The sequence below is a fragment of the Equus przewalskii genome, chromosome 25 (genome assembly GCF_037783145.1).
Source record: "Equus przewalskii isolate Varuska chromosome 25, EquPr2, whole genome shotgun sequence".
Lineage (NCBI taxonomy): Eukaryota > Metazoa > Chordata > Mammalia > Perissodactyla > Equidae > Equus > Equus przewalskii.
The window spans coordinates 856,247-883,922 of record NC_091855.1 but is presented as its reverse complement, the minus strand read 5'-3'; the positions used below and the strand labels follow the sequence as shown (position 1 = coordinate 883,922).

At 38.0% G+C, this 27,676-nt stretch overlaps 1 protein-coding gene across 2 annotated transcripts in view; it reads right to left on the bottom strand.

Annotated features, from left to right (window-relative positions):
- Positions 1-27,676, bottom strand: part of PSMC6 (proteasome 26S subunit, ATPase 6) — a 77,634-nt gene that overhangs the window by 8,168 nt on the left and 41,790 nt on the right. Inside the window, exons 2-12 of one of the 2 annotated variants that reach the window (XM_070593073.1) lie at positions 26,328-26,468; positions 18,878-19,266; positions 17,786-17,865; positions 17,653-17,692; positions 17,361-17,413; positions 14,548-14,615; positions 14,189-14,303; positions 12,063-12,150; positions 10,605-10,666; positions 10,398-10,521; positions 1,307-1,368 (exon numbers count right to left, since the gene is read on the bottom strand). In XM_070593073.1, the coding sequence (XP_070449174.1) occupies positions 1,307-1,368; positions 10,398-10,521; positions 10,605-10,666; positions 12,063-12,150; positions 14,189-14,303; positions 14,548-14,615; positions 17,361-17,413; positions 17,653-17,692; positions 17,786-17,865; positions 18,878-19,004 (819 nt within the window). In that variant the 5' untranslated portion in view covers positions 19,005-19,266; positions 26,328-26,468. The remainder of the gene's footprint in view (positions 1-1,306; positions 1,369-10,397; positions 10,522-10,604; positions 10,667-12,062; positions 12,151-14,188; positions 14,304-14,547; positions 14,616-17,360; positions 17,414-17,652; positions 17,693-17,785; positions 17,866-18,877; positions 19,267-26,327; positions 26,469-27,676) is intronic. The other variant, XM_070593072.1, reaches the window with a different exon arrangement.

Sequence of the window (27,676 nt, the reverse complement as noted above, 5' to 3'; positions counted from 1 at the left end):
AATGTATTGCCTACAGATAGATAGGGGGTCTTCAGAATGATCACTTGATGGAATCCTATTTTTTTCTTTCTCTTATATAAAGGAATATATGTTCCATCCTCAAAGTTCCAAGATAAATTATTTAAGTATGTATTTTTTATAGCTATCAGGTAGTTTTAATAATTCTGATGGCTTCCATCTGATAGTCAAGAATTACAGAACTAAACTATGTAGAGATGAATTCCAATGTTCAAATATTTTTCATCCAGTTATTTTCAAAAAAACAACTAACAATAAAATCTAATGTATAAAGTGCTTATGGTATGCCAGACATAAAACTTATATTAGGATAACTGGATGGAATGTTTTTCCTACAAATTTGGTAACAAACCCCTTAAATATATTTTCAAATAATTTACTATACATAGAAAAAATGAGACACTAAACATATTTCCTTTGATTCCTAAAGTTTTCATGAACAAATGTTGAAAAACCTAGCTGGATTCAAAAAACTCTTTAAAATACAGCTAGCCTGACAATATTTCTATCTCTTTCCCAAAATATCTCTTAGTTGACAACATATCAGTTACATGAATAAAATTAGTATCTGTGTTGTTTTAAAATACTGCAGTTAAAGTTTCTAAGAGACTCTACAATTAATTTTTAAACACTGTATATCTTCTGAGCTCAGTATAATTTATGAAACGTCATTTTCAAATACCATCAATGAGACAGAATTTGACACTGCATTACCTATCCTACTTAGTTTCTATTTGTGGAAGTACGAAAAGGTATTTGGGATCTTGCCATCCTTTTCACAGAATTTAGAGAACGGAAAGGGAAAGTGGAGAAAGACTATGTACAGTCTAATATCCTATCATCCATTTTCTTCAACTATCAAAACTATTTTAGTTTCCTCTCACTCTCAGCAATAAAGAGATGAAAGAGCTAGTAACTTTCAGAGCAACCTCATATGTAATTATAACTCACTTATTGCCACCAGTCTTGTCTGTTATTCAAATCTTTTAATAAATCTAGCACAAAATCACATTCACAATAAGAAGTACAATATACAATTTAAATATCTGAATGGCTGATCTGCTCAAAAAGCATACAATAGTACAGATGTCTATCAAATTGAATTTTGTGGAAAACCCTATTATTTTCCAGTAGTCATGTTCTTACGAGAGAATGTGATACAGAAATGTGTTCATTACTGTCAATAGTTTCAAATTTCACACTTGAAATAAAGTGTATTTATTCTTGACTTGACTTTCAAATACCCAACGTTCAGTTTATCATTTAAACGTCCTTTACCAACTCCTACCTCCATTAAAGTTCTCTGAATCTCTCTATCAGCCGAAGTACCCTCAGAAAACCGACGACCACCTAAAATAATAAATAGGGAAATTCACATGCATTCTCTTTTCCTGTACAATCATTATTTAAGAAAATAGAATATGATAGTTTCACATCATATTATGGGGTTGAAAACATTAAGACAAACAGTCAATAATAAGAATTATACTGACAAAGTTAGAATTGATTTTGGTATAATGTTTCTCATTTTGTCTATGTCAACAGTTTTCATTAAAATTCATTACATTTTCTTTAAAGGAAAATTACAGGCCAATATCACTGATGAACATGGATGCAAAAATTCTCAACTAAATATTGGCAAACTGAATAAAGCAAGACATTAAAGGAACATAAACCATGATCAAGTAGGATTTATACCAGGGATGCAGGAATGGTTCAACATCAGCAAATCAATCAATGTGATACACATCAACAAAATGAGGAATAAAAACCACATGATCATCTCCATAGATGCGGAGAAAGCATTTGACAAGATCCAACAACCATTTATGATAAAAAACTCTCAATAAAACGGGTATAGAAGGAAAGTACCTAAACATAATAAAGGCCATATAAAACAAACCCACAGCCAACATCATACTCAACAGTGAAAAACTGAAAAGCCTCTGAGAAGAGGAACAAGACAAGGGTCCCCACTCTCCCCACTCTTATTCAACATAGAGCTGGAGATTTGGGACAGAGCAATTAGGCAAGAAAAAGAAAGATAAAGTATCCCAGTTGGCAAGGAAGAAGTAAAACTCTTACTGAGTGCAGACGACATGATTTTATATATGGAAAACCTTAAAGAATCCATTGGAAAACTATTAGAAATAATCAACTATAGCAAAATTGCAGGGTACAAAATCAACTTGCAAAGATCAGTTGGCTTTCTATACTCTAATAACGAACTAACAGAAAGAGAACTCAAGAATACAATCCCATTTACAATCACAACAAAAAGAATAAAATTTCTAGGAATAAATTTAACCAAGGAAGTGAAAGATGTAAACACTGAAATAAGTCAGTATTAAAAGAAATTGATGATGACATAAAGAAATGCAAAGATATTCCATGCACAGAGATTGGAAGAATAAACATACTTAAAACGTCCACACTATCTAAAGCAATCTACAGATTCAATGGAATCCCAATCAAAATCCCAGTGACATTCTTCTCGGAAATAGAGCAAAGAATCCTAAAATTCATATGGTGCAACAAGGGACCCTGAATGCCTAAAGCAATCCTAAGAAAAAAGAAAAAAGTTGGAGGCATCAGAATCCTGACTTCAAAATATACTACAAAACTATAGTACTCAGAGCAGTACGGTACTCAAGTGACGTCACTATCATGGCAGAGTGAGCTTGCCCGTGACTCTCTTCTCTCCAAAATACAACAAAAAGGAGCAACCATATTCCAACAAAAAATAACCTAATAGCATAGGAATCCTCGAAGAGTCACAGCAGCCAAACGACGGAGGGCAGAGAGGCTAGAGCTCCCTTCAGAGGAGCTGTAACTGGGTAAGAGAGAACTTCGCTCCCTCCCCTAAAGACTGGGATCACTGCCACAGGAGGCTCCATGAGGGAGGCAGCGGGAGAGGAGTTGCATGTCCTCAGGATCACCCAGGACTCCCCAGGCACCTGGCAGCCTAGAGGGAAGCCCTCCAATGGGGCGAAAGCTTTCACAGGGGTGACCTCATCAAGCCATGATCGCAGGAGACAAGATAGCAAGAGCTGATCGGGAAACCAAGGACTGTATGCAGGAGAAAGTGCCCTTCTGCACCTGCAGCGCAGCGCCCCATCTCAGCTGAAGGCAGAGGGCTCAGAATATGCGGCTATCCACTCCCATCCAGGGGTGACAGGCTGCAACTGCAACCAAAAAATATCACAATGGGAAAAGCCCGTTCTTCCAGCATCAGGCAGTTCATCAAAAGTCCAGACCAGAGAGAAAAAAATAAATACCCAGAATTGTGTCCTGAGGACTCTGAAATAAGTAATCTAAATGACAATGAATTCAGAATAGCTATCATCAAAAAACTCAATAAGGTAAAAGTGAATATAGAGAAACAATTTAATGAGTTCAGGAGCTACTTCACAGGAGATTGAAACTATAAAGAAGAATCAACAGAAATACTACAGATGGAAGACATAATGGAAGAGATAAAACAAAATACAGATTCCCTGAAAGCTCATGTGGACACCATAGAGAAGCGAATCAGCATAATCAAAGACAGACATGTTCAATTGATCCAGACAGAGGAGGAGAGAGAACTAAGACTAAAAATAAATGAAGAAAGTCTCTGAGAAATATCCAACTCAATGAGGAAATGCAGCCTAAGAATTATAGGTATCCCAGAAGGTGAAGAGGAGGAGAAGGGAGCAGAAAGTGTGTTCAAATAATAGCAGAGAACTTTCCAAATCTAGGGAATGAGAGGGAAATGTGTGTGGAGGAAGATTTCAGATGTCCTAGATTTGACAATGTACAAAGATCTACTGCAAAGCATATAGTAGTAAAACTGGCAAAAATGAATGAGAAAGAATACTCAGGGCAGCAAGGCAGAAGAAAATAACCTACAAAGGAACCCCTATCAGACATTCTGCAGATTTCTCTACAGAAACCTTACAAGCTAGGAGAGAATGGAATGACATACTCAAAACTTTAAAAGATAAAAATCTTCAGCCAAGAACACTCTATCCAGCAGAAGTATCCTTCAGATATGAGGGAAAAATCAAGTCTTTCTGAGCCAAACAAAAGCTAAGGGAGTTCACAGCCACAAGACACCCCCTACAAGAAATCCTCAAGAAGGCCCTCATATCTGAAAAAAGAAAAAAGGGAGAAAGGGGTCACAAAACACAGAGTAGGGAGACATATAGATGTAATCAGCATAGGATAGCAAATATTCAACCATAGCATTAGGCTAAAGGGAAGGAAAACACCAAAAACAAAGATAATCTTGTCATTTTAACCACAAACTCGCAACACAACCTGGAACAAGAGATGACAATAATAACTTGGGAGGGGAGGAGGAAAGGGACTGAATCAGTTTAGAGTAAGACAATAAGAGGCCATCAGAAAATAGACTATGTTATGCATTAAATTCTGAATACAAACTTCAGGGTAGCCACTAAACCAAAAAGCAGAACAGAGACACAAAAAATAAATAAGGAAAAAACTAAGAAACACAGCATAAAAAACTGCAGAATTCAATGGTTAGACCAAAACACACAGGATGAGAAACAAAGGAAATGCAGGAAAACCAGAAAACGAGTGACATAATGACAGCATTAAGCCCTCATGCATCAATAATCACCCTCAATGTAAACGTATTGAACTCTCCAATAAAAAGACACAGAGTGGCAAAATGGATTTAAGAACAAGATCCAACAATTTGTTGCCTCCAGGAAACACACCTCAGCTCCAATGACAAACACAGGCTCAGAGTGATGGGGTGGAAGACGATACTCCAAGCTAATGGTAAACAAAAGAAAGCAGGTGTTGCAATCCTTATATCACACAAAGTAGACTTCAAGATGAGGCAGGTAAAGAGAGACAAAGAGTGGTAATATATACTGATGAAAGGGACACTACAGCAAGAAGAAATAACGCTTATAAATATCTATGCACCCAACACAGGAGCACCAACATTCATAATGCAATTATTAACAAATCTAAAAGAAGCTATCGAAAATAACACAATAATAGTAGGGGACCTCAACACCCCACTCACATCATTGGACAGATCATCAAGACAGAAAATCAACAAAGAAACAGTGGAATTAAACAAAAAGATAAAACAGTTGGACTTAATAGACATATATAGAACACTCCATTCAAAAACAGCAGAATACACATTCTTCTCAAGTGCGTATGGAACATTCTCAAGGATAGACCATATGTTGGGAAACAAGGCAAGCCTCTATAAGCTTAAAAAAAATTGAAATAATAACAAGCATCTTCTCTGATCATAATGCTATAAAGCTAGAAATTAATTATAAGAAAAAAGCTGAGAAAGGAACAAAGATGTGGAGACTAAACAACATGCCATTGAAGAAGCAATGGATCATTGAAGAAATTAAAGGAGAAATCAAAAAATACCTGGAGACAAACGAAAATGATAACATGCCATAGCAACTCATATGGGATACAGCAAAACCTGTATTAAGAGGGAAATTCATCGCAATACAGGCACACCTTAACAAACAAAAAAAATCCCAAATATACAATCTCAAACTACACCAACTGAATTAGAAAAACAACAACAAACAAAGCCCAAAGACAGCAGGAGAGAAATAACAAAAATCAGAGCAGAAATAAATGCTATTGAAACAAAAAAGGTAGTAGAAAGGATCAATGAAGCAAACAGCTGGTTCTTTGAGAAGATAAAATTGACAAACCCCTAGCCAGACTTACAAAGAAAAAGAGAGAGAAAGCTCGAATAAACAAAATCAGAAATGAAACATGAGAAATAACAACAGACTCCACAGAAATACGGCGGAATAGAAGAAAATACTACAAAAAACTATATGCCAACAAAATGGATATTCTAGAGGAAATGGATAAATTCTTAGACTCTTACAACCTCCCAAAGCTAAGCCAAGAAGAAGCAGACAATCTGAACAGACCAATCACAAGGAAAGAGATTAAAGCAGCAATCAAAAGCATCGCAAAGAATAAAACCCCAAGAGCAGATGGCTTTCCTGGGGAATTCTACCAAACTTTCAGAGAGGATTTCATAGCAATCCTTTTCAAGCTATTCCAAAACACTAGGGAAGATGGAACACTTCCTAACACATTATACAAGGCCAACATCACTCTGATACCAAAGCCTGACAAGGCCAACACAAAAAAGGAGAACTACAAGCCAATATTGCTGATGAACATAGATGAAGAAAGTCTCAACAAAATTTTGGCAACCCGAATTCATCAATACATCAAAAGGATCATACATCACGATCAAGTGGGATTCATACCAGGGACACAGGGATGGTTCAACATCCGCAAATCAATCAACGTGATACACCACATCAACAAATTGAGGAATAAAAACCACATGATCATCTCCAAAGATGCAGAGAAAGCATTTGACAAGATCCAACAGCCATTTATGATAAAAAAAACTCTCAACAAAATGGGGATAGAAGGAAATTCCCTCAACATAATAAAGGTCATATATGACGAACGCACCAGCCAACATCATTCTCAATGGGCAAAAACTGAGCGCCATGCCCCTGACAAGAGGAACAAGAGAAGGGTGTCCACTCTCACCACTCTTCTTCAACATAGTACTCGAGGTGTTGGCCACAGCAATTTGGCAGGAAAAAGAAATAAAAGGAATCCAAATAGGGAGGAAAGAAGTGAAACTCTCACTGTTTGCAGACGACATGATCTTATATATAGAAAACCCCAAAGAATCCATTGGAAAACTATTAGAAATAATTAACAGCTACAGCAAAGTTGCAGGGTATAAAACCAACATACATAAATCAGTAGCATTTCTATATTCTAACAACGAACTAACAGAAAAAGAACTCAAGAACACAATGCCATTCACAATTGCAACAAACAGAATAAAATACCTTGGGGTAAATTTAACCATGGAAGTGAAAGACGTATACAACGACAACTACAAGACTTTCCTGAAAGAAACTGATGACCACATAAAGAGATGGAAAGACATTCCATGCACATGGATTGGAAGAATAAACAGTCAAAACATCCATACTACCTAAAGCAATCTACAGATTCAATACAATCCCAATCAGAATCCCAATGACACTCTTCACCGAAATAGAACAAAAAAAATCCTAAAATTCATATGGGGCAACAAAAGACTCCGAAGTGCTAAAGAAATCCTGAGAAAAAAGAACAAGACTGGAGGCATCATAATCCCTGACTTTAAAACATACTACAAAGCTACAGTAATCAAAACAGCATGGTACTGGTACAAAAACAGGTGCACAGATCAATGGAACAGATTTGAAAGCCCAGAAACAAAACCACACATCTGTGGACAGCTAATCTTCAACAAAGGAGCTGAGGGCCTACCATGGAGAAAAGAAAGTCTCTTCAACAAATGGTGCTGGGAAAACTAGACAGTCACATGTAAAAGAATGAAAATTGACCATTCTTTTTCACCATTCACAAAAATAAACTCAATATGGATCAAAGACCTAAAGGTAAGACCTGAAACCATAAGGCTTCTGGAAGAAAATATAGGCAGTACACTCTTTGATATCAGTATTAAAAGGATCTTTTCGCACACCATGTCTTCTCAGACAAGGGAAACAATAGAAAAAATAAACAAATGGGACTTCATCAGACTAAAGAGCTTCTTCATGGCAAGGGAAAACAGTACTGAAACAAAAAAACAACCCACTAACTGGGAAAAAATATTTGCAAGTCATATATCCAACAAAGGGTTAATCTCCATATTATATAAAGAACTCACATAACTCAACAACAAAAAAATCAATCAACCCGATCAAAACATGGGCAGAGGACATGAACAGACACTTCTCCAAAGTAGATATATGGATGGCCAACAGGCACATGAAAAGATGCTCATCATCACTGATCATCAGGGAAATGCAAATCAAAACTACATAAGATACCACCTTACACTCGTTAGAATGGCTAAAATAACCAAAACAAAAAATAACAAATGTTAGAGAGGTTGTGGAGAAAAAGGAACCCTCATACACTGCTGTTGGGAATGCAAACTGGCGCAGCCACTATGGAAAACTGTATGGAGATTTCTCTAAAAATTAAATATAGAAATACCATATGACCCAGCCATCCAACTACTGGGTATGTATCCAAAGAACTTGAAATCAGCAGTTCCAAAAGTCCCATGCACCCCGATGTTCATTGCAGCATTATTTACAACAGCCAAGACATGGAAGCAACCTAAGTGCCCATCAGCTGGTGACTGGAAAAGAAGATATGGTGTGTGTGCATATATATATATATATATATATATATACATACACACACACACATATATATATACATATATACACAACAGAATACTACTCAGCCATAAAAAAGGATAAAATCGTACCATTCAGAACAACATGGACTGACCTTGAGGGTATTATGTTAAGTGAAATAAGCCAGATAAAGACAAGCTCTGTATGACTCCACTCATATGTGGAAGTTAAACATGTAGACAAAGAGCACAGATTAGTGGTTACTGGGAGAAAGGAGGGGGTGTTGGAGGGTGGGCACAAAGGGTGAAGTGCACCTACAACACGACTGACAAACAATAGTGTACAACTAAAATTTCACAAGGTTGTAAACTATCATCTCAATAAAAAGTTAAAAAAAAAAAAGATGTGGTACTGGTACAAAAGCACACACACAGATCAATGGAACAGGATTGAGAGTCCAATAATAAACCCACACATCTACGGACAGCTGATCTTCGACAAAGGAGCTAAGAACATCCAATGGAGAAAGGTAAATCTCTTCAATAAATGGTGTTGGGAACACTGGACAGCCACACACAAAAGAATGAAAGTAGACCATTATCTTACACCACACACAAAAATGAACTCAAAATGGATTAAAGATTTGAAGGTAAGATGCAAAACAATAAAACTCCTAGAAGAAAATATACGCAGTACACTCTTTCACATCAGTTTTAGAAGAATCTTTTCAAATATCATGTCTATTCAGGCAAGAGAAACAAAAGGAAAAATATAAAACAAATGGGACTTCATCAGACTAAAGATCTTCTGCAAGGCAAAGGAAACCAGGAACAAAACGAAAAGACAACCCACCAACTGGGAGAAAATAGTTGCAAATCGTCTGACAAGGGGTTAATCTCCCAAACATATAAAGAACTCACACAACTCAACAAAAAGCAAACAACCAAATCAAAAAATGGGCAGAGGATATGAACAGACATTTTTCAAAAGAAGGTATACAGATGGCCAACAGACACATGAAAAGATGTTCAACATCACTAATCATCAGGGAAATGCAAATCAAAACCACAATGAGATATCACCTTACACTTATCAGCAGGGCTATAATCACCAAGACAAAAAACAACAAATCTTGGAGAGGGTGTGGAGAAAAAGGAACCCTCATACATTGCTGGTGGCAACGCAAACTGGTGCAGCCACTATGGAAAACAGCATGAAGATTTCTCAAAAAACTAAAATAGGGCTGGCCCAGTGGCATAGTGGTTAAGTTGCACGCTCCACTTCAGAAGCCCAGGTTCGGATCCTGGGCATTGACCTACACACCGCTCATCAAGTCCCTATGTGGTGGCATCCCTTATACAAAACAGAGGAGGACTGGCACAGATGTTAGCTCAGCGACAATCTTCCTCAAGCAAAAAGAGGAAGACTGGCATCAATTTTCCTCACCAAAAAAAATTAAAATAAAAATACCATATGTCTCAGCTATCCCACTACTGGGGATTTATCCAAAGAACTTGAAATCAACAATTCAAAGAGACTTATGCACCCCCACGTTCAATGTAGCATTATTCACAATAGCCAAGATGTGGAAGCAACCCAAATGCCCATCGACTGATGATTGGATATAGATGTGGTATATATATATATATAATGGGATACTACTCAGCCATAAAAAAAGACAAAATTGTCATATGTGCAACAACATGGATGGACCTTGAGGCTATTATGTTAAGGGAAATAAGCCAGACAGAGAAAGATAAATACCATACGATTTCACTCATACGTAGAAGATAAACAAACACATGAACAAATAAAACAGGTTAGTGGTTAAGAGAGGGGAAGGGGGTTGGGAGTGGACATAACACGTAAAAGGACAGATATAAGAGGTGACTGACAAATAATGTTGTACAACTGAAATTTCACAATGTTATAAACTATTATGACCTCAATTTAAAAAACACTATTAAATTTTCTTAAGAATCTTTTAAAAATAATATGCAATTCATTTTGCTACTTTACACAATTTGCAATTAGAGGTGAAAAGAGGGGAGTAAGGTTCTCTTAGGTTTTTAAAAAATTTCCTAACACTTTGAAGAAAAGTTCAAAATAAAATTTGAAAGGTGTTATTCTTACCAATAGCATCTATTTCATCCATAAAAATGATGCATGGCTGATGGTCTCTGGCATAATTAAACATTTCTCTGATCAAACGAGCACTTTCACCAATGTACTTGTCTACAATAGAACTAGATACAACCTGATTAAAGGAAAACATTAAGGTAAATATAAGACAAGTCAAAATTTAATTTCAACAACTACAGAAAAGAATCTTCCCTTTACCTTTAAGAAATTGCAGTCCAGTTGGCTAGCAACAGCTCGTGCCAAGAGCGTCTTTCCTGTACCTAGAAATGACAAAAGAAGTCCTACTTAGATGAAAAGTAAAACAAATTTTCAAAAACCTTTTAAGAATGTACTCCTCTGGCTAGTAAATTTGCAAAATAGAAGGTAAATCCGAAATAGAATCTCCATTTAAAATTCCAGAACACTTCTACTCTCAATATTAAAATTTTAAATTTTACACCAAATATCCCTTGTAAGTTTATTATAAGCACATTGAATACATAACTTTAGAAATATGTCAAACCCCACTTACAGATTATGATGGAAAGTTCCGTCACATTAAAATTCATTGGTCTATCCTGCATGCTGATTGGATCTTTTATCTATGCGTGACATTGTAATACCAAGTATTGGTTGTTTGGAAACTACTGGTTCAGTGACTTATATAAATCCTCCAGAAGTCAGCATTTCTCGTTATACAATATTAAAAAATCATGTTTGTCAATATTATCACCAATCTCATCACAAAAGTCTTTTAAGTTTTAATGTATTAGAAAGCTATGAAGCTCACAGTACCAAATGTAACTTTTCAAAAATTCTAATTTTCATTTGAAAGCTCAAATTTTATCACTGGCTATAGATGGTCTCAGTTGTTGTCTTTAACATGACAGGCTAACTTCATCCATTTTTGAAAAAATGTGTGCCAGATAACCAATAACCAGGCTGAACAGCCAATAACCAGTAATGATAACCATAGACTGTCTGTAAATTATCCTTTCAAGTGAAAATGGTATTCCGTGAAAATCAGCTAATTCAGCTGGCAACCCAACTACGCAAGTGCTCTTCCTAGAGAAAACTATCCTATTCAGTATGCAACAAAAGTACTTTATACATTCATCACACAGAATACAACAGACATTATTCAAGGATCAAGATTTAATAAAGTTAATAATTTTTACTGCTTCACCAAGAACAGTTTAAGGTGAAACTGAAATTTTTTTTTTTTAATACTGCAAGTGTGGATGGTTGAGAACACAGTGACTCCTAGTACCCTTAATGCCACTGACTTAACTGATTAATGCTATGGCATGAGCAGTTGTACCCACATTACTCACGCACCAACAACACAGATGTCAATGCAGTGAAAAAGGCAACTAACACCTAGTATTATGAAAGTAAGCTTTGACCTTGCAGACTCCCTAGTGTCTCAAGGACACCCAGAGGTCTGTGAACCACACTGTGAGAACCAGTGCACTAGAATCACAGGGCATGTTAAGATATATATACTATGAGGCACAAGAGGACTAAGCATGCCTGAGAGAACAGACACACATCTCCTAACTCTTTTTTACTCTGAGCAGGCTAGAGGTTGGAATTGCCCACATTAAATTTTCATCGTATTTTTTTCCCCTTCATTCATTCATTTATTAGCGGGGAAGACATAAATTCAATACCAACCTGGTGGTCCATACAACAAACAGCCTTTTGGAGGTATTATTCCTACACGCTGGAATAATTCTGGGTTTGTAAGAGGTAATTCTATCACCTAGAAAAGAAGTTGCACGTTTCTCAAAAAGTTAGTAAAGGTTGCGACACTTTCAAATATTTTAAGTAAAATATCAACAAGGTTATGTATATAAATCACAATTCACAATGGATCTAGAATTCCATCTGTGTAAAACCATTTATATTACAGGTTTTTCTTCAGGTAGGTTTAGGATATCTCTTAAATCTAAAAAATTTTAAATAATTTCTTAAAAACTACTTAAAAAGTGTGGAATTATTTTAACAAATCACACACTTGACTAGAGTGAGTTACACAAACATATAATCTGTCAAAATATATCTGAATTGTACATTTAAAACCTGTGCATGTTACTGAATATAAATTATGCCTCAATGAAAAAATTACTCTACAAAAAATCAGTTTAAAAAAAACAAAAACAAAAGATCTAGACCATTTTGCGTGTGGGAATACAAAACAAAATAATTACACGACAGGGAAATTTGGTAAGCTATAATTGCCACTAAGAGAAAGCTATACAAAATTTCCATATGTAGGCATTTTGCCATAGCAGCCTTAAAAGAACCATATATTCTGCTCTCAATGTCCTACTGATTTAAGGAAAGAAAACTGCAGAATAGAAAAACTGAGGGTGTGACTGCCCAACTTAAACTCTTTACAATACCAGTATCTTAAGAGACAAACTTCTATAATAGTTGTGCCCACAAGGTGTGATTAAGACAAGCCAAAAGCGTGAGAAAGCAATATTTTGAAGTGTCTGCCAATCAAAAAGGGTATTGGCACGTGAAAGCGTGTTTGTTTGGGTGTGTGTGAGAGATTCTTTCTGCTCCTATGGTTGATGCAACAAATCATTGTGAAAAACTAGATTTCACAGTTCCATGAATCACTTGTTCTTCTTCTGTTGCCATTTCACTACTACAAAGTTGAGAAGAATAGGCTTTTTTTTTTTTTTCGAGGAAGATTAGCCCTGAGCTAACTACTGCCAATCCTCCTCTTTTTGCTGAGCTCACATCCATGCCCATCTTCCTCTACTTTATACATGGGACACCTACCACAGCATGGCTTTTGCCAAGCAGTGCCATGTCCACACCCGGAATCTGAACTGGTGGACTCTGGGCCGCTGAGAGGCAGAACGCGCGAACTTAACTGCTGTGCCACCGGGCCAGCCCCAGAATAGGCTTTTATTTATGCTTAGACCAGTACTTTCTCAAGTATGGTCACAAAACAATTAGGTTTCATAATCACGTGGAATGGTTGTTTAAATGCTAATTCTTGTGTCCCAGCCCAAAACTACTGCATCAAAATCATGCAGAGAGGCCTAGAAATCTCCATCTTTACTAAGAGTTCCAGAAAATTGAATGCGCTGAAGTCTGAAAACTACTGGCTTAGGGCTTAAACCAGCTGAAGTAACTATGTGATGCGACTATCCTCATTCATTCCTAAATACTTCCATCCTAAACTAGGATGAAATCAATAGGACAACGTAGTTTCCTTTAAAGAGAATTGTCAAAAAGCTACCTGTGCTGTGACGCAAGGCAATTCTGATTTGATTCTTCACATCTAAGAGCTTAGAAGGTTTAATCCACTCTAAAGCCAATATTTTATTAAATGACAGCAAATAGCTTTATCAAATAAAATATTTAAGGCACAGGTAACCTACTCTACTGTAAGAGTGGGAAGCTAACATTAATAAGGTTGTGGGAAAAACTACATTACACACGTTATCCAAATGTGCTCTGACCCAAGTAATCTACCTTGATAATCAAAACCACAGATAGCATGGGCATCGGATTAAATCATTTGTTCTTAGCTGTTTTTCCTTCTTTATCACAAAAAGGCAGGATTCTTCTAACACCAAATTATCTCCACGTTAACGAACACTATAATTTTCATAGCTACAAATTCAGTGCTATTCTTCTCTCAGCAAGGACATTGAAGGTATAATATTCAGTAACCACTATTTGGGCAAAGAGTAATTTTCATCTTCTTTCTCTCTTCAGGCATCTTAAAACCAGTACTATTTATTAGTAAATTCAGAGAACAAAGTATACACACCAACCTCTCTTAATTCCCGAATCTGTTCTGATAGCCCTCCAATCTCAGAATAAGAAACATTCCCAGGGTCCTCATGAGACATGTTATAAACCAGTGGATCCACCTCTCTTGGCAAATATCTGTAATGAGAAGGTATGTATTTTTCTTTTAAAAGCTGTATTTTCTCTCAGCCTAGAGATGAGTATAAACGACTTTCTTATGCAAGTATCTGCAGATAATCTTATAAAACATGTTTAAATTAATTAGAAATTAGTAAAAGGGAAAAAGTGGCAAAATACTCAGTTATCTCAAGAAGCATATATTTTGGATAAAATCATCCCTCTGTGAAAATAAAAGGTAAACTAAAAAGAATAAGAAACCTACCTCATGATAGTTAGTGTAGTCATATCCAAAGCAACTCTTGTTCCTGGCTTCAGCTTACTTTTGTCAAGCTAATTTTGTAAAACAAAAGGTGTCATAAGTACTTTAAAAGGGGAATAATACTCTAAGAAGAGCATAATATTTAGAAGCCAAATAATCATTTTTACCCCTCAGAGAAGACTAATATTAGACTATAAACACTATGCCAACAGAAGGGCTTATAAAAGTAATAAAGTTATTTCCATCTGCCCCTTCAAAGAATGCCCCTTTGTGCAATCTCAGTGTGAAATGTGAGATCACTAATACACAAAGTTTGAGGTGACAATGGCCTTGTTTTCGAAGAAGGAATGGACATTGATAACTTACTTTCAAAGGCTCTCTATTTAACATAGTGGAATGGACATTGATAACTTACTTTCAAAGGCTCTCTATTTAACATAGTTTTGCTCCTTATTTTGATTCAGGCACTGCAAAACAGTGACTGTGGCAATTGGTACCAAAGTATCTACATAGAAATCTGTAAGTGAACGTTTTGGGGGAAGGAAAGGGAAGGATTTTAAAGGTGTGCTCATCAGATTTACTTTAAAAACTACAGCTTTGGGGAAGAATGTGTTACTTTTACAGTAGTCTCCCCCTATCCTGGGTTTTCCTTTCTGTGGTTTCAGTTATCCACAGTCAATCATGGTCAGAGAAGATTAAATGGAAAATCCCAGAAATAAACAATTCAGAAGTTTTAAGTTGCGTGCCTTTCTGAGTGGCATGATGAAATCTCGCCCCATCCAATCCGTCCTGCCCAGAAAGTGAATCACCCCTTTGTCTAGCATATCCAGCTGTATAAAGTACCTGCCTATTAGTCACTTAGTAGGTGTCTCGGTTATCAGATCAACTGTCAACTGTTGTGGTATCGCAGTGCTTGTGTTCAAGTAAGGCTTAGCTTACTTAATAAAGGCCCCAAAGTACAAAAGTAGTGATGCTGGCAATTCGGATATGCCAAAGCGAAGCCGTAAAGTTCTTCCTTTAAGTGAAAAGGTAAAAATTCTTGACTTAATAAGGAAAGAAAAAATCATATGCTGAGATTGCTAAGATCTACAGTAAAGGTAAATCTTCCATCCATGAAATTGTCATGAAGAAAAAAGAAATTCATGCTAGTTTTGCTGTCACACTTCAAATACATATGTATAGGAAAAAACATAGTATACATGGGGCTTGGTACTATCTGTGGTTTCAGGCATCCACTGGGAGTCTTGCAACATACGCCCGCCCAGTGGTTAAGAGCAGACTACTGTATAGAAGAAAAGGTGGAAATGCACTGTTTCCCCTTAAAAGATTGTCATTAAAATGCTAAAAGCAAAACAAAACAAACCCCAGTAACCATCATTCATGCCTTTGGTACCTCACAGACACTGAGCTAAGTACATTTTATATTAGGTTAAATCATACCAAGCAATTTATTGGCATAGTTAGGGAGGGTAATTTATTTAGCTAGAACTGGATAGACTCTATCCAACAGATTCACCTCACACTGAGGATGTTACTTTTCAAAAGTAACATTACCTTTTGACAGTTTAAAAAAACTGCTTGCCAATACAATTTCAGAATCATACAAATTAGTGACTACTTTTCACAGGATTTTGCAAAAAGCTCTAAGATTAGGATTTAGTGCCAATGAAAATGAAGCAGAGACAGGCAAAATACTAGGTTTAATATAATGGATTAAGCTAAAAAAAAAAAAGTCAGTAAATGCAGTACTTGAAACTATGAACTATCTTAGAAATGCCAAGTTTTGCCATACAGAGAGCCCTGAAAGGGACATAAAAGACCCTTTGTCAGGGCCGGCCCAGTGGTTAAGTTCGCACGTTCCGATTCTCGGTGGCCTGGGGTTCACCGGTTCGGATCCCGGGTGCGGATATGGCCTCGCTTATCAAGCCATGTTGTGGCAGGCGTCCCACACATAAAGTAGAGGGAGATAGGCATGGATGTTAGCTCATGGCCGGTCTTCCTCAGCAAAAAGAGGAGGACTGGTGGCTAATGTTAGCTCAGGGCTAATCTTTCTCAAAAGAAAAGAAAAAAAAAAAAAAAACCTTTGTCACACTAGGTATCTAATATTTTGATTTAGAAAATGTCACCCCACTTACATGCTAGGCAAAATCCTAAGATTACCTTTTGTCCCTGTAAATTCCATTCTACAGTCATGTTATACCAATGTTTTAAAACTTTAATCCAATATAGCAAATAGAGAAAGGTCTGCCAATGAAGTTATAAAATTGCTCTATCTAAGCAGATCTCCTAAAGAATAAGGAGTGCATACATTGACTTCAGAAGCTACTGAATGATCTGAAGCCATTTGTTGGTGTTTTTCATGACTGCAAAATGAAATTCAGAGTTATTTCAATTTGTCTATTCTAATCTAAACAAACTCATACAAAATCAACTTAGGCTATAGCAAAGTCTCTAAGTAACGTTTCTGAATATTTAAATATAAAGCAAAAGTTAATTCATAAAGTCTCATACTTTTAGTTCTCTTAAAAAAAGACATTAAAATAAAATAATCCATTTTCTAGTTGTAAAATTCTTCAATTTCTAAGAGTGTGGAGCTGACTGAGGCAAGGCAATACAGTAGAAAGTAGAAAATACCAGAAGTCAAAGCCCATGGTATGAGTTCACACTTTGCTAATAATGAGCTACATCTGACCACATCCCAAACCACCTTTGGGAGTTATGGGCATAATGCCTGAGCTGCTTACCTCAAGAATTAAATAATTTATGTGAAAGTGTTTTTGTCAACTATAAAGCAGTATACAAATGTAAAGCGTTACCTGTCGACGACAACCCACAACATATCTTGGTCCATTTGTAGCTTTCACAATGACTAGAGGAAGAAAATGAAAGAATAAATTGAAAAATAGAAAGTAAAAAGTAAGTATACTCACATCAATAGCAAGTTCAATTTTATTTCTCCCCTCCAAGAAGACAACAGTTGAAGGAAAACCTACTCTACGCAAGAATATTATCTACCTTCATTGTTGTCATTAAAATAATAAGCATTTCAAAAGTTGGTGGGGGGAGAGTCCGCTCTTTTTTTCTTTACTAACAATCTAATCCACTTACATTTTTCTTCAGTTAATTGCTTCAGTACTTCACCCACAATCTAGGAAAGAAAAATAAAAATTACTTTTTGCCAGCAGCTCAAAAACAAAAGCAAATTCCCATAGCCCCAACAACCCCCTACTCCATTACTTACCTGTCCAACACTTTGTAGGGCCTTCAAATCATTCTCAGACTTTTCATACTGCTTGGTAAGTTCTTTCAATTGTTCCCTTACTGAAAAATATAATTTATACATTTTAACTAAACAATAACCTTAGTAAATTTAAGTCACTAAGTCTCACTTAAGTCTATTTCATTTAACATACATTTTATATCCACTGTATCAAACCAGAAAAGAAACAAGACCATTTATGGGCGATACGTTTAAAAACGAAATGTTACAGAGAAAGCACTATATTTTTATTTTTCCAATCAGCAGTACTTACTTGTTTAGCACATTTTAGGTTACACTCTTAACAGATATTGACACTCTGACACTTTCGGATTTTCGACTACAAATCGGAATGACAAACGAGTTAGAATCTTCCTCACCTCTTCACCTACCCACATGGATTATTACTCTCTGGCTTTCCACCCTAAATAAGGTCAACAGGTGCAGTTGTCCGGAATTACATAGTTACGGTCTTCCTTCATTTAATTAAACTCCTCAGCCTTTTCAGTGAAGGCGCACTATGAAAAAACGTATGTGCCCTTTTAGCTCAGGAGGTAAGGGAAACTTGTACTTGAAAGTACTTGAAAGGGAAACTGGAGGACAACTCAAAACACGAGCAAAGACGAGGAGGCTTTTTATGCCCGACGGACTCTACAGAGCTCCGCGTCCGGCTCCCCACTCCATCACCAAGGCTGCTCCCCGAGCGCCCTCTCTCGCCGGAGCTTCCCTGACTCCAGCATCTCCCCGTCTCCGGTCCTGGGCTCCACCAACACTGCCCTCCTTGCGCCGCAAAACATCCCTGGCCCACTTCTTCCCCGCTCCTCTTCTATCCCCTTCCACTTTCACCTCAGAACTGGGGACGTTCTCTCCGTCACCCGGTCGAGAACCGGCCATTTCCACGCCAAACAGGCGCTGCTCCCTAAGCTCAGGGCCGGATGACAAAGCGCGAAGTCCCTGGACCGAGGCCTTCCCATCTCCGGGGCCCGGTTGCCAGGCTCGGCCACAGGCCTCTGCTCTGTCGGACACAGAGGCGGGCCCAGGTACGAGAGGACGTGGCAAGAAAGGTGCACTCACACTCCTTGAGACGGCCGTCGATCTCTTTGTGCTCCAGCAGCTTCTTGCGGTAGTCCTGGAGCGCCTTATCTCTAGGGTCCGCCATGATGAGAAGCCGCCGCTCATAGGGGATGCCGGGAATGGCCATGGCCGCCCGGGCGGGGCGAGGGGCGGGGCGAGCGAGGAGCACCTCCCTGGGGGCGGGCTCAGGGCGCGCCCGCCCCTCCCTGTTGGCCCCGCCTCCCCACCCCAGTTCTCCCACTGCTGTGTCTCGGTTCACCTAGGGCGCCGGCATGCACCGAGGGAGGCCTCCGGCCACACCGTCCCCTGCAGGTCGGACTGGGTAAAGCAGGGCGCTGTTATACTGGTAGTTCCCTGAGAGGTCCTGGTATTCTGAAGTCACCGCAGTCCTAGAACCACAAAAGACTAGTAAACCGAGATGAGAGTGAAATAGGGAATGCGCACCCACTCAAAATAGCTCCCATGGCCTATGGATATAACACAGAGAGCCTAGGTTTAATACAGTGCTATTAGGGACCTCCGGGTATAAAAGGAGAGAGCTATTTCATTCATTCTTTCAGTAAGTGAGGTAGCAAGGGTATGATCTGGTGAGGAGATAAAAAATTTTTTTCCAAGTGTAATAAATACTGAACTATAATGGAAATAAAAAATGATGATGTTATAGAGTAAGTGAGAAGTGAGAAGAACTAATTTAGAATAGATTTCGGAGATAAGGAGACAACCACACAACAAACTGGAGAACCTTCCAAACACGGGAAACAGCAAGTGCAAAAATCTTGAGGTGAAAAAAAGCTTGGTTCACTTCTAAGAGCAGAAAGGGAGCCAATGAGACCAGAAGGGTGTGAGTTGTAGAGATGTGAGGCACAAGATAAAGATGCCGAAGTAGGCTGTGATAGGAACTTAAAATCTGATAGAATTGGCTTTCAGACTTCTGTGCTTTCAGACACATTAATCTCTCAAAATCTCTGTAAAATGAGCATACTAATTGTACCTATCTCATAGGGTTGTCATGAGTATTAAATATGATAGTGTGCCTATAGCTATTAACACAACATCTGGCACACGGTAAACGCTCAATAGTGTTATTTTAAATTATTTATTTTAAGGGTAGTAATGACCTCAATTTTTCTGGTACAGGTCCCATTGCTGTACATCTTCCCAGCATTGTTCCTGGGGAGAATTTATTGCTGTTCCAATAGAATCAGTCAAATTCCCCAAATGGACTCCATTTTTTCTCATCTTGTCCAGTGGCCCTGGATGTTTGACTTTAAATAGGTATATCCTATGTAGACATATAAAGTGCAAATTTATGTGAATTAAATTACCAAAAGTCACATAAAAGATGTCTTCAAATTTATTAGGAAAAAATCTTATGGGTGTTGTGTGAGCATTCTATTCTGTTTTTCTAAATATAACTGGGAATTGCAGTAGATAATAAATAGGGAAGATGGATTGAGGAGGGATGATCCCTTCTCCTTCTCAGCTGCAACTATTCTAGTCAGACTAGTTCATCCATACCAAAATATATCACCTCTGATATCAAGAAGTAAAGAAGAGAGAATAAGGCAGAGAAAAAAAGACAGCTCATTTTGGTTCCATTCAATAAATATTTATGAGCACGTACTGGTGTGTCATTTCAACATAACACACCAATATTTTAAACTCCCATAACCCTTGTGCTTTTTCTCTCACCCATCTGGCAAAATTCCGACTTCAGATGATCCTCCTATCTATTTCTCCATGCCTGCACCAGAACAGCCTTGTTCCCTTTTTAAATGCACCTATTAGACTGTATTACTCTCCATCAAAAAAATGTAGCTTGATTTGTATGTACATATTCTTAAATGTGATTAAATGTTTAGTTTTTTTGTTTAGTTTATAGTCTGTAAATGTTTAGTTTTAGTTTATAGTGTACTTTGTCCCCCAGTAAACTATAAACTCCAGGAAAACAAAGACTATGTCTATTTCTTGCATATTATTGTATTCCCAGAAGATGATTATATATATAAATTATTCAATGAATGAATATGTGAATATGTCAGACACTATGATAGGTAAGTAGAGATACAAAAAGACTAAGAAATGTCATCACTACTCAAGGAACTTACAATATCACAGAGTAGAGAAGAAGAGATGTGAGAAGGCATATCTTAGTTTTGGGGGAGGTCGTAAAAGTGATATCATAACAAACAGTGATGAGTTAGAGCCTCAAAAAAATCATTTAAGGATAGTCTCTTAATCTGCTTACCCATAATTTAGCATCGATGGGTGTTGTGGTTTAAAAATACGTGTGTAAATTCTTTGATATTTCCCACTGCAAGAAGTGGAGCCTGATTCCCCTCCCCTGGATCTAGCCACTTGCTCTGGATGCATAGAATAAAGTGGAAGTGACAGCATACAACTACTGAGAGTAGGTCGTAAAAGGCATTGGGGCTTTCACCTTACTCTCCCTTGGATCATTCCCTCTTGGGGAAGCCAGCTGTCATGCCCTGAGTACACATCAGCAGATCTATGGAGAGGCCCACAAGACAAGGAACAGCCGGCAAGGAACTGAGGCCTCCTGCCAAAGGCCATGTGAGTGAGCCATCTTGGAAGCAGAGCCTCCACCCTAGGCCAGCCTTCAGATGACCGAAGCCCTAGTGTTGATTGCAACATCATGAGAAACTGAGTCACACAGCTCAGTTCAGCTGCTCCGGAATTTCTGGCCCACAAAAACTGTGCGATGATAAATGTTTGTTGTTTTAAGCTATTAAGTTTTGTGGTAATCTGTCAAACAATGATAGGTAACTAATAGGACAGGAACTGAAATTTTTCTAGAGAGAAATTGGGGAACAGTACCAGATAGGCAAGTAGCAACCACTGTTGCTCACAGATCAGCCACAACACTCAAGTTTTTAGAAATTTGTCACCCCAAATACCTACCAGAAGGCACCTAATTGAATATGTCTATGGCTAAGCAATAAGATGTTGAAGTAGCAATAGAGGTTACAATTCCAAGACTTCTGGAAGTACTCTTCTTTATCAAAGTAACACATGTAGTTTTTTAAAAAAAGTCCTATAAGGCTTAGATTGAAAAAGAGGAGCCCAATGCCCCACCCTATTCTACCTATGAGTCCTATTCCCCAATTCTTTAACACGTTTCTTCTATATTTACCTCCATATTCCTAAATAATATGCTTATGCGGCTATTTCTTGGTAGATCAATTTTAGGATTTATCTTTCGACTTCCTAATAAGGAAGATAAAGATTTAGAACCCTATATCACTCCAGATCTCTACTTCCCTACCTCCATCCTCATATGTACAAATATACAAGTTTTGGTTAAATCACTACCCAATAGTTGTCTCATTGTGGGGCTATGTAAGTTAAGTAATATACTACAGTTACATTTGCTTTATTGTAAAACTGTTTTGAACTTCCCGGAACTAAAAGCTACCTCGTGTTTTAAATCAGCTTTTTTTTAAATTCAGTTTTTCTTCCCAATTTTATGATACAATTGTTTTGTTTCCTCCAAGTTCCTTTTTTTTTTTTCTACTGAGGAAGATTCACCCTGGCTAACATCTGTTGCCAATCTTCCTCTATTTCGTATGTGGGATGACGTCATAGCGTGGCTGATGAGTGGTGTAGGTCTGAAACTGGAATCCAAACCCATGATCCCCAGGCCGTGAAGTGGAGTGCACGAACTCAACCACTAGGCCATGGGGCTGGCCCCTCAACTTTCCTCTTTTCCTATTTGTTTTGGTCTCTCTGTTTCATGTTGGAGGCTTTCCTTAGCAATTTGCTGAGCCTTGGTTTTCTGATCGTAGAGTGAGTGAGGCACTAAAATAAAAAAGTAGTAGAATTCTTAGTGTGTGAGTGGGAGGGACCAGCTGTTTTGTTGTTTTTGATGCCATTGTTTATTCCTGGAAGAGTTCTCCAATCCTCTTTCAGAATGAGAGAGTTCAGGCGGGTAAGATGGGGTAAGTGGAAAGCAGGTGCATACATGGTCTGCAGTTTTGGAGCAGAGTGTTACAGGTGGTCTGCTGGAAGTAGATTTAACACTCAGCATGGAGGGACTTCACTTAATCCACCTTTTTTCATCTTGGAACTCTCTCCTCTCCCTGGAATCATGCTGAGTCGAGAGTCAGATTATCTTGACTAGATATTCCTGTTCTTGAATGTTTTCTAAATGAATTTTAGATGCCTTTCTTTTACTTTTTCTATTGAATCAACTGATAGTTGAGCCCCTACTTTGTTATCAGTTTTCCCACATCCATACCTTTTGTGAATTTTCTCTTAATTCCAATTCTGTTGTGTCCTCTCCCTCATCCAAAATTACTTCTTCCCAAAATGATTGCTCTGTGTCTAGGCTTATAGCATTTGTTTGAATTGTAATCACACATTGCCTTGTGACATCTCATGCTGTTATTATCTTTTCAAATTCATTTGTTGATTTATTTATACATTCATTAATTTACTCAGAAATCATCTTGTGAAACACATACACAATGCTAAGTGCTGGGGAACCTGACACTACCAATGCAAGTTCCCTACTCAGCTGTTTAATGGGGAAAACCTATACATCAACATATATTTGATTCCACGCAGCAAGCACGGTTATATGACTTCATGGAACCAAAGAGGAGGAACCTAATCCAACCACAAAGGAGGCTTTAGGAAGGACTTCATGGAGGTAGCAGTTTCCTGAGCTGAGTCTTAAAGGAGTTAGCCAGATAAAGTGAGGGTAATGGGCGTGGGACAGGGGAGAAAATATTTCAGGAGTGGAAACAAGATGAGCAAAGATGTGGAGGCTGGAAACAAGGTCTATATGGGGAATTGTTAGCAGTTCACTGACTACAGGCAGAGAGGTGTTAGAGATGAAGCCAGAGAAGTAGGTGGGGCCAGATCATGGGATCCTTGAATGTCATGCTGAGAATCTTGAATTTGATTCTTCAGACAATCAGGAACATTGAAGATTTTAAACAGAGGTGTGACGTGGTCAGATTTACATTTTTGAGAAACTAGGCTGGAGTGGTGGCTGGTTCTTGAGGGGTACAAGCCTAGAGGCTAGGTGATCAGTTAAGGAAATGTGGCAGTAAATCAGGTGAACAATGACTAGGGCTGAAACTAAGTTCTTGGTCAAAAAGATGAAGAGGAGGGAATAAACTGAAGACAGAACTGGCAGGACTTGGTTTATCAATAGGTCATGGGAGGTAAAAGAGAGGGAGAAACTGAGGATAACTTCCTGCTTTCTAGGTGTCTAGATAGGATGGTGGTATGACTAAAGATTTCTGAGACAACTGGATGGATGTGTCCAATAGGCAGTTGGATTTTGAAGCTCCAGGGAGAAATCTGAATTGGAAAAATACATTTGGGAGTCATCAGCATAGAAATAGTATTTAAAATGAGATTGGTCAAGTTTCTCCGGGAAAGAGTATGGATGAGGAAGAGCACTGAATGAAGGATAGAATCCTGGGGAATACTCATGTTTTAGAGGGGGCTGGGGGAACCCCCATGAAGGAGACAGTTAAATGGTATCAGAAAAGTATAAGGAGAATCTGGAGTGTTTGGTGCATAGGAAATTGAACCGAAGGAGGGAGGAATCAGCATTGTCAAAATGCAGGGGAGATATCATGAAAAATGGTAACCAGATTTGGCAGTAAGAAGGTCAGGTAAAGAGGAGTAGGACAGTGGAGTTGGAAACCAGACCGCACAGCAGGTTAAGGCGTGAATGGGAAGTTAAGAAGTGAAGTCAATCACTACATATACCTTGCTCTTTCAGAAACATGAGGCCAAGAGGGTGAAGATAGAAAAGTCTAACAATGTACCATATGCACATTTGTATTCAATAAATATTAATTAGATAAACAGATCAAATCAAATATCAGTATCAAATCATTAGATTGTTACTTAGCCTTTCTTCCTCTTGTGTGTCATAACATTCCTTTACCTTAACCCAAATTTTTCCTTTAAATTATTTCCTTCCAGTTTATTTAATGCCAGAAAACGTTTAGGTACTGAGAAGCTTCCCACAGAAATCCCCATGTCCCCATAATTTTGAGAAATTAGCTTCAAGCCATTTCCTGCTTTGGTCATCAAAAAATAAAAAAAATAGCTGTTAGCTGTTACTTGCATAGTAATCAGAATTCCATCAGGAAGTGCTGTGTACATTAAATCTAAGTCATGATATTGTTATAATCACTAGTATTAGAATAACAAGGTTGTGACTTTGTTCATCTATAAAAAATTTAATGTTGTTTAGCAAAGTTATAATAGATGGGAGGCTGGACTTTCAGAAACCAAAGGTTGAACTATGTCCCCTGCGGATGCTCTTTAAATAGTCATTGAATGACTCATCAGTTATTGCATAGGCCCTCAGACAGGTGAGGCAATGGCCAGAGCAGGCTGAGTCGAAGAAGTAAACTCACACAAAGGACTGCTTAAAAGACTCTCAGGAAAATATCAGTGATATTTACATCACATGTAAAAAACTGTGTTTTACGCATTCTAAAATCCCTTACAAATCTGAAAGGAAAAACTATAATTATCAAGATAATAAAGTAAGATCCAGCACTTCCATTTCTGGGTATATATCCAAAGAAAACAAAACCATTGTCTCGAAGAGATATCTGTACTCCCACGATCATTGTAGCTTTATTCAAAATTGCCTACGTAGGGAAACAACCTAAGTGTCGGTCAATGGATAAGTGGACAAAGATGTGGTATTTTTCAGACATGAGAAAGAATGAAATCCTGCTGTTCGCTACAACATGGATGGGCCTTGAAGGCATTATGCTAAGTGAAATAAGCCAGACAGAGGAAGACAAATCCTGCATGGTATCACTTATATATGGAATAAAGTTTTTAAAAAGTCGAATTCATGGAAACAGAGAGTAGAAAAGTGGTTGCCAGGGGCTGGGGGGTGGGAGAAATAGGGAGAGGTTGATAAAAGTGTACAAACTTTCAAATATAAGATGAATAAGTTCTGAGGATCTAACATAAAACATGGTGATTATAGTTGATAACACTGTATTGTATAACTGAAATTTGCTAAGAGAGCAGACCTTAAATGTTCTCACCAAAGGGGGAAAATGGGTAAATATGTGAGAGGATAGACGTGTTAACTCAGTGGGGGGAATCCTTTCACAATGTGTATATCAAATCACCACAATGTATGCTTTAAATATCCTACCATTTTACTTGTCAATTATAACTCAATAAAGCTGAAAAAAGAAGACAAAAATTGTCTTATATGGTGATTGTTTTTGATTATGAGTTTGCTAGAAATTTGTTCTGGGCAAGAATTGGTGTCTTAAGGAATAGAGCTTTCATCTTGGGATCACTGACACTTTTTAAGCTCTCCCAAGTGACAGGCTGTTGCATCAGGGCTGAAATCTAGAGCTGAGTCATGTTCAGATTGCTCCCTTCTGCAATTTTAGGCTTTCTTCATTTAGTTTCCCCTTTTTCATACTGTTTCATTTTTGGTGGCCTAATCTTCAGATATTCACACCGTGGCCATATGAAAAATGCTCGTTCATCTTTTGGACCCGTGTGGAAAAGCTCCTAGTTGAGACCTCTGGGAGTCACAGGCACATTTGAGGCGCTGTCCCTGCTGAAGAATTTAAAGAGATTACAATTCAGTGGCAGAAACATGAAAAAATGTCATAAAAAATGACATACCACGTTCCATGGGGTGTCCAGCCACGTGCAGGAACTGGGCCTTATACGTTTTTATATCCTTAAGGTCAAGCTCAGTTTGACACAGAGTAGGTTTAATTAATTGAAATTTATTTAGAAACTGGAACTGGGTGAAGAGGAAACCAGGAAGACCACATAGAAGAGGCAGCCAGTGAGGCGGGTCTGGCCCTAGAGGGTTAAGTAGGATCTGTATACAGGTATAATGAAATTATATATAATGAAATCTGTATACAGGTAAAGAGGGAAATTGATTAATATGTACGTGTGGCATATTGTAGATATTAGAATCGAGCTTCTTGGGCCCACCAGGATCTCAGATAGTTCATGACTTTTTTACTCCACGTCAGTCTGCTTGGCAGTGATGGACAGATCACAGGCTATGGGCTTTGAAGTAATAAATATCTGAGTTTTGAGTCTCACCTCTACCATACCATGTGATTTTGAATAACGTATATAAACTTTCTACGACTAGTTTTCTCAGCTAGAAAATAGGAGTAAAACTTATTTTGGGCCTACCATGTCCTGAGCTACTTCATTAAATGATGGCTTTTTAAAAGGAAGATTTACCCTCCCTGCTCCCTCCCCCAAAAAAGATAATTTGAAATAGTTGAACTTCAATGTGTAAAACGTTGTAAAGCTTTCTAGTTTCACCTTGTAATTTCTCTCAAAAAATAAAAAAAGATGATAGACTAGTCCCATGACTGGGAAACGGAGGACCAGGCTCTGTCACTACCCAGCTCCCATTCTTTGCTCACGACATCTCACCTCTCCAGCCTGTTTCCTCCTAGAAAACGAGACGGTGTCTCCACCTGCGCCGCCCCTACAGCAGCCATTCGCCACATTTGACTATGAAGTGTGGCTAGTTCGTATAAAATACTCACCAGATTTCAAAATTTAGAACGTAAAATATTTAATGAACAGTTTAGTAGAGTCTATTTTGAAGTATTTTGCACATACTCGGTGAAAGTGAACTGCACCTGTTTCTTTGGCTCTTTTGATGACTACTAGATTATCTAACCCACATAGCAGCCCTGGTCTAGACGCTCCCTAAGGTGCCTTCAGCTGTAGGACCGCCGGGGCACCGCGGCCGCGTAGCCGCGCGGGTCGCCTCCCTCGCCCTGA